The sequence below is a fragment of the Sminthopsis crassicaudata genome, chromosome 4 (assembly GCF_048593235.1).
Source record: "Sminthopsis crassicaudata isolate SCR6 chromosome 4, ASM4859323v1, whole genome shotgun sequence".
NCBI lineage: Eukaryota > Metazoa > Chordata > Mammalia > Dasyuromorphia > Dasyuridae > Sminthopsis > Sminthopsis crassicaudata.
The window spans coordinates 264,186,294-264,194,144 of NC_133620.1; the positions used below are offsets into that span (position 1 = coordinate 264,186,294).

General features: G+C 41.3%; 1 protein-coding gene across 1 annotated transcript; it reads right to left on the reverse strand.

The window, feature by feature from the left end:
• Window positions 1-3,351: 3,351 nt before the first annotated feature.
• Window positions 3,352-7,497, reverse strand: LOC141566307 (uncharacterized). Its single transcript, XM_074310662.1, has 2 exons — window positions 6,176-7,497; window positions 3,352-5,150 (listed from the first exon to the last, which is right to left on the reverse strand). Exons 1-2 carry the CDS (start codon window positions 6,843-6,845, stop codon window positions 4,741-4,743), a joined length of 1,080 nt encoding a protein of 359 aa, XP_074166763.1. The 5' UTR covers window positions 6,846-7,497; the 3' UTR covers window positions 3,352-4,740.
• Window positions 7,498-7,851: the final 354 nt, after the last annotated feature.

Sequence of the window (7,851 nt, forward strand, 5' to 3'; positions counted from 1 at the left end):
GAGGCTTTAACTAAATGCCCTTCTCAAGTTTCTTTCCGTTTTAAAGCTTTGATCCTACAAAGTAAATTCTAGGGATGGTTAAGATAGTTTTTTTTTTTTATCCCCAAACAAAAGCACTTATTGAAATAACATTATAAAAACAATAGTAGTAAATCATTTTCCCTATAAACCTCGGGCAGGTTTTTCCATTGATGTGCACAATGTAAGTGAAGAGGGGATATACAAATCAAATACACTATATGAGAGGTACATACATAGGTAGCATAGATATTCTAGGCAATTAATACTCCTGGCATTGCTGGGTCTTGATATCCTTTCCCTTTTTGAATTATCTTTCAGAGTTTCTCATGCTTCCAGTAGGTATACACCCTACATCTCTGGTAGCATTTACTGTTTAGCAAATAATTCTGTTGTGAGAAGTCACAGCTAGTGGAACAGGAGAGAGAAATCCCTTGCCCCTAAAAAGCCATGGTTATGGTCTACTTCTATAATTGGTTCTTTTCTTTCTTGCCAGGGATCACATTCCTCAGAGTTACATCTTTGATTTTCCTTAATGGTTAGAGACTATATTTTAATTTTTTTTAAATTTTGATAATAGCTTTTTATTTTCAAAATACATGCAAAATAGCTTTTAACATTGATGAAGATAGTTTAGAGGAAAGAATATTGGATTTGAAGGCAAACAATCCAGATCTAAATCTCAGGTCTTACCACCTATGTGGTTTTAAATTTTTATACAGTTTCTGGCACATTTGGGGCATCTTTAGTTCCCACTTGGCTGTACTCTTTTGAATTTCTCTATTATCCCCTGGCATCTGGTAAATTTCTCCCTTCTCTTCCAGTCCTTTTGCAGCTTCCTTTTCTGGAGAGTTTTTCTCCATTAGACTGTAAATTCCTTGAGGTCTTTTCTTTGTATGTCCAGTGTTTATCATAATGATATATAGTAATAGTTTATTAAATATTTATTGACTAATAAATGCTTATGGATTATTGGTTTTATGGTCTTCAAGAAGTCAATAGATCCCCAATTTTTAAAAATGTCATCTCATAGACTTAGGTGAAACCATAGTAGATAGAGTGAATCACCTGGAATCAGGAAGACACTTTTAGCTGTGACCTCAGGCAAGTTACTTAATCTATTTGTCTCAGTTTCCTTATCAATAAAATAGGGATATTAATAGCACCTACTTCCCCCGGTGATTGTGAGGATTAAATGAGACAACATTTATAAAGTGTATAGCACAGTGTCTGGCACATAGTAGGTACTTTATAAATGTTGGGGCATAGAAAAATATCATCTAGCATTTTGCATTAGTGGGAAGTATAAGAGGTCAGGAAAACTGGGATATCAGACCTATCACTCATAGTGGCATCTTGGATATAGTTGTTTCCTGTAAAATTAGATGATGTCAAATTAGATGAGGCCTTTGTAATTCTGAAATTAAATATTTTCCAATCTGTAAAATCTGGATCTTTATACATTCCTTTTTAGAATTTAGAGAAAGAAAAAGGAGGGGATCTAGTTGAATTACTTCATTTTATAGGTCAGAAAACTGAGGTACAGAAAATAATATAACTTGCATAAGGTCAGAGGAGCAGTTAATAATACAGCTGGTTTCTCAACAAGGCAGTGAACCAAGACAATTCCAGTAAACTTGAAATTTCTAATGGAAAATGCCATCTGCTTCCAGACAGAGAACAATGGAGACCTATGGGGAGTGAAGCATCCTATTTTCACCTTTGTTTGTTTGCTTTTTCTTTCTCATAGATTTTTCCCTTTTGGTATGATTTTTCTTGCACAACATGACAAATACAGAAATGCATTTAAAAGGATTGCACGTGTTTAACCTATATCAGATTGCTTATTGTCTTGGGGAAAGGAGGGAGGTAAAGGAGGAAGGGAGAAAAATTTGGAACACAAAGTCTTACAAAAATAAATGTTGAAAATTATGTTTACATGTATTTGGGAAAAAATGATATTGAGAAAAAATGGGAGAGCTGAGATTTTAATTCAGGATTTCTACTCTTCTCACTCTGCTCCCTGTCCAAAGGTTAAAAGAGAAATGGGGTATCTAAATGCTGCCCAGAAATTATTCCATCTTCTCCTGGAGAAAAATCTGCAAGTGAAAAGCAAAGAGGCAGTGCATTTATAGATCACAGAAATACAGCTAGATGGAATATAGGGGTCATTTAATCTAACTAAATTGTTTTACAAATGAAGAAACCAAGTGATTTATCAGAGGAAGTGGAATTTAGCCCCAAGTTTGTTAATTCCAGTCAGTGCTTTTTCTGTTTGTTAGCATTGTTGAGTCATTTTAGTCATGACTAACTCCTTGTTGATCCGATTTGCAGTTTTCTTGGCGGAAACTGGAGTGATTTGTCATTTCCTTCTCCAGCTTCTATTACAAATGAGGAAACTGAGGTACATTAAGTATCTGAAGCCAGATTTGAACTCAAGAAGATGAGTCTTCCTGTCTTTGGGTCTGCCACCTTTTCTACTGTGCTCCTTCCATTGTAGCCTAATTCTTAATTTCCTAAAAAGCTAAGAAGCTAGGAATAGAGTCAGGGAAATTGTGTGGCATTTTGGAAAGAGAACAGTTTTGGTAGAGGTCAATAGTTTGATAAAAGATAAATGGTCTTCATGGACAGTTGAAAAAATTTTGTCTTATCCCCTGATAAGATTTGATATAAGAGTTAATATTCTATCTAAATCCAACTTCTGTGAAACGATGTTTAGTGCTTTCCAGATGAGTATTTCTCTTTGTCTTTATCTCTCACTGAGACCCACAGCTCCTAGACAGTTCCCCTTCTAAAGGGAACACAGGGATTGTTGAAGTATATGATGATGATGATGATGATGATGATGATGATGATGATGATGATGATGATGATGGTGTGCATATGTGTGTGTGAGAGAGAGAGACAGACGGACAGACAGAGAGACAAACCATACAGAGGGGGAAGGGAAGGAGGATGGGAAGGAAAAAAGGAGAGAGGGAAAGAGGAAGAGAGAAAGAGTTAAAGAGATCAACACAGAGATTTATGATTTTACATCTCACAAAGAATTTTTAAAAAGAGGTCAGCTATTTTTTAGTGGATGAAATTAATGTATAATTACTGTAACAACCACAATAAAATATATTGTCCTTAATTTTCTCCTTTGATTTCAAGGCAGCTCCTTCTTTCCTATGAGTTTCCATTTCTTGGGAATCAAGGTTGGAAGTAAAGATATGAATAGGAATGAATTGATGAATTTCAGTTGTGAAACTAGTGACATCTTTAGGAACACTCATGCTATCATGAAAGACATGATGGGATCAGTGACTTAGAGTCAGAAGGTACCTTAGAAGCTTTTGAATTAAGCCTCTTCATTTTATTTTATTTTTACAGAGGAGGAAACTGAAGTGTCTTGCCTAGAATCACATACCTATTAAATATCCTAGACAGAATTTGAACTCAAATTTTAAGCCCAGCATTCTGTTCAATGTTTATCCTAGCTGCTGAAGCATAGTTAAAACTTTTATCTCCCCATCTCCTTTACTTTTTAGCTAGGAGGTAAAAGAATAAACTTGGGAACAGGAAGAGCTAGGTGGTACAGGGGATAGTGTTGGGCCTGGGGTCAAGAAGACTCATTTTTATGAGTTCAAATCCTACTTATTAGCTGTGTGACCCTAGGTAAGTAATTTAATTCTATTTGCCTCAGTTGCCTCGTGTGTAAAATGAGTTAAAGAAGGAAATGGCACTCCAGTGTCTTTGCCAAGAAAACCCAAATGGGATCATCAAGATTTGGTCATGATTGAAAACTTACTGAACTACCATAAAAAAAGAACAAGGATTGCTCTTTCAGTGACTTTTGGTAAAAACTCTGCAATCCAAATTTACCATAATCCAAACCCTCAGGTGTAATAGACCTTAGAGATTCTCTGGCATAACTCTCTTATTTTATAGATAAGGCATGTGAATCTCAGAGAGGGCTAGAGCAATGATGTGCCCAAAGTCATACAGGTTCACTCTGCACCTATTTATTGTTGGCAAGTGTAGGTTGTTTTAAGAAGGCTATTCAGCTTGGTAGGAGGGGAAAAAAGCAGAAATACACATCTAGTATGGTCCCACTCAAGCTTTTCTAATTCTAGTTATCCATCTCTGTTGTTGTTCAGTCATGTTTGATTCTTCAGGACTCCATTTGGGATTTTCTTCACAAAGTTACTAGAGAGGTTTACATTTCCTTTTACAGCTCATTTTACAGATGAGGAAATCAAGGTAGATAAGTTTCAGTGACATGCCTAAGATCACATAGCTAGTAAGTATCTAAATCTGGATTTTAATTTAAGACAGTAACATTTTCTGACTCCAGGCTCAGTGTTCACTGTATCACCTAGCTGCCCCACTCATCCCTGAGCTCCTACTTAATACAGACTTACTCCGCTTTTATCTCTTAGGCTGAAGTAAATCTGAACACAAAGAAACTTTGAAAAAATTCTCTCAGAAATCCCTTTTTATTTCATTGCCTCAAACCCCTTTGCCTTAATAACTTTAGTCTTGGTCCTCATGACCTACAATCCCCTATTCTTCTGCTCTTCCCCAAAGCTTTTCCAGTGACTTTCTCCTGAAAGAATTTTTTTCCTCTTGAAAGTTAATCAACTGAAAAAACAAAATAGAAAAAAAAAAGTCACTTCCCCCAAACTCTTTGGGATGCCAGATGTGCTGGATGTTAGGCAAAGAACCTGAAGTGTGAAGGTCTTATTCCTGACCCAGGCAGCCAACAGAAGACCTCAATAGGGCCACCCCTTCATGGACATCATCTGCAACATCTTGCAAGATAGCCACTACTTCTTGGCGCTGAGCATAACTGTCTCGGGCCATCTGAACCAGGGTTGCCATGTGTGCGTTGTGCTGGTCCAGATGGCGCTGCAGTTGAGTCGCTGATTCCCGTGCCAGCTGACTGACCAGGCGGCGATTCTCTGCCATTTCAGAGGCAATCACGGCAGCTACTGTTTGGTGCTTCCTGAAATTGCGGGCCCTTGGTGGAAACTGGTGGACCCGGCCAGATAGTGTTCTGTAGGGGATGGGGGTCACTACTGGTGCTGGTGGGCTTGGTGGTGATAGTATCTCCCTTTGGGGCACACTTTGGTCCGGCTTTCTCTGGAAACCTAGAGAAGTTCAAAAAAAAAAAAAAAAGAAAAAAAGAAAAAGGAAAAAACTGGAGTTCTCACCTTCCTGCCTCCCATTCATCCTTATCTTATTCTGGAACCACCTTTGTAAAAAATACATAAATTTAAACACAGACTTGGATACCTCCTAGCTATATGACTTCTTTCTTCCTCAGTTTCCCCAACAGTAAAATGGGCATGATAACAGCACCCAGGATGTTGTGAGTATCAAATGAGATATTTGTAAAGTGCTTAGGACAAGACCTGGCACATACTAAGTGTTTAATAAATGTTTGTGTCCTTTTTTTCCTTCTTTTCTTATAAGTAGTCATAATTCCAGTAAAGAGACACCATGTCAGAATGGAAAGAACAGGGTATAAGTATTTATATAAGGCCTACTATGTGCCAGTACTATGTTAAATGCTTTGTAGTTTTTATCTCATTTGATCCTCACAACAATTCTGTGAGGTGGATGATGTTATTATCCCCCATTTTACAGTTGAGGAAACTGAGGCAAAGATTTCCACGATCACATCGCTAAATTTGAATTCAGGTTTTTCTGACTCCAGGCCTGGTGTTCCATCTACTGCTTCACCTCAAGGCTTAAAATGAGAAGATTATGTCATTCTAATCCTTTAGTCATATTTACTTAAAAAAATTAAGAAAACAAAACCCCACACCAACACTCTAGAGCTAAATAATAGTATCATAAGTGTTGGAAGGGACTTTGGAGGTGATTTTGTCTAAAACAAAAGCACACCAGAGCTCTAGGGCTAAATCTCGGGATCACAGAAAGTTAATGGTTGGAAGGGATTTGGAGGTGTTTTGTCCAAGCTCCTCTTTTTACAGATGGAGACTCCGAGGTCCTGTGAAGGACTTGCCTTCACTGGGGAGTAAAGGGCAGGACCTGCATTGGCTCTCCTTTCACCTCCGGGCACTGCCTCCTTCTGTGGAAGCCTTCCAAGCCTCTAGTTCTCCTCAGAGCATTCTCACCCTCAGGGGCTGCAGGACACCGGACTACTTACCAGACCCAGTGTTATGGCGGGTTTTTCCACAGTCATTTCCTGCCTCGGCTGGAGATTGGCTGTCTGGGTTTAGATCACCTGGCCGCTCTACTCCTTCCACCTTGAGCAGATGCTCTGTCTCCGGGGCCAGCTGCGGCTGCTTGTAGGGCTGGGGTGGACACCTCTCCTCCTGCTCATTCCTATTCTCCCCATCTCTGCCTTGCCACTTGGAATAATTCACATCACCCTGCTGCTCTTGCTCCTGCTCTAAAGGGTGCTTAGGGCTGGCAGTCGTGCCCTGCGTCTGTAGCACCCGATTCATTTCTTCATAAAAGGGGCATCCTTGAGGGGCCGTCCCAGAGCGCAAGACTGCCGCCTGAGCCTTCTTGTAAGCCACCTTGAGAGCCTTGAACTTGGTACGACATTGGTGGGCATGTCGAACATAGCCTTGTTCCTGGAGGCGCCGGGCCACGTCCTCATACACAGAAGTGTTACGATGGACCGTCTTCAGGCGTCGCCTAACGGCCGGCTCCTCCATGATGGCCAGGAGGTGCCGGATCTCCGCTGGGGCCCAGTGGACCCCAGCTGGATCCTGCTGGAAAGACTGGGAGGGTCTGCCTGGCTCTTGGCTGGGTAGCATGGGGGCTGAGGCCCTTGGTGGCAAGGTTGAAGCAGCCCCGTCTTGACGCATAATCTCCTAGAGTGGGCTTAAGGAAGGAGACGAAATGATGTGACTTGGGTGCCTTCCCCCCACTTATGTCCACTTGGGGTCACATAGGAGGGAGGGGGCTAGATGCTACTAGAATAGGCAGGGAATTAAAGGCTCCAGCTTCAACATGAACAATCCTGAGCTTGGGCTTGGTCTTTTCCCCAGCAACATGGGGTGCCTGCCACAGAGCCAGAGGAGGGATGATGTGGGGTTGTTGCTGCTGTTTCTCCTTCTTCTGTAGTTGCTGGAGGGCCTAAAAAGATGGTCCCTGGAGAGCGGGTGATGATGCAGAAAGTGCCAGACAGAAGAGCATGTTCTCCCGGGCTGCCTGCCACTGGTCTGGTTCCTCCATCTGAAGCCCACCTGACACTGAGCGGATCCAAGCCAGGCTTGGTGGAGGTCTGTAACGTCCGGCTTCAGCCCACTGCCCTTTAGCGCTAGGGAGAGATGACTTCTAACTTGTTAGGCTCCAGGAATCCAAGCCTCCATAGGGGCCCTCTATAACCAGAGGTAGCTTGTTCTTACCAATCTGTCTTCTCTCTCTCTTGACTGAGCAGCAAGGCGGCTCCGGGGCTGTGCAAATACCAGAGCTGCAGACAGCTTGTCTCCTTACTTACCTCCAGTTAAATATGGCTCCTTCACAGCTAACAGCTGAAGGACCTGTAGTCCAGCATGACTGGCTGGCCAATGAGGAAGCAGCCCAAAGCGGGGGAAATGGGGGGGACCACGCTCGACAATAGACCAGTTGCGCTGTTTGCTTTACAAGCAAACAAACGTCTTTGTTGGAAAACCCCTTGTGTTCAACTGAACGAACTGGTTTCCACAATACAATTTGCTTTAGGAGCTTACAACGCCAGACTAGTTCTCTGAGTAAGAAAGTACCACCCACAACTTTAAGCTCCAGTTTGTCTCCTTCTGATAAACAGGATCGTTATGATAAAGACCAGGGCAGGCTTTTGAGAATATTAAGCTAGCAAGATTGCTTCTG

Coding starts and splice junctions, on each gene's coding strand:
- LOC141566307 (XM_074310662.1), bottom strand. CDS start 6,845: ATGCGTCAAGACGGGGCTGCTTCAACCTTGCCACCAAGGGCCTCAGCC. Junction 5,151..6,175: donor CCGCCATAACACTGGGTCTG/GTAAGTAGTCCG, acceptor GAACTTCTCTAG/GTTTCCAGAGAAAGCCGGAC.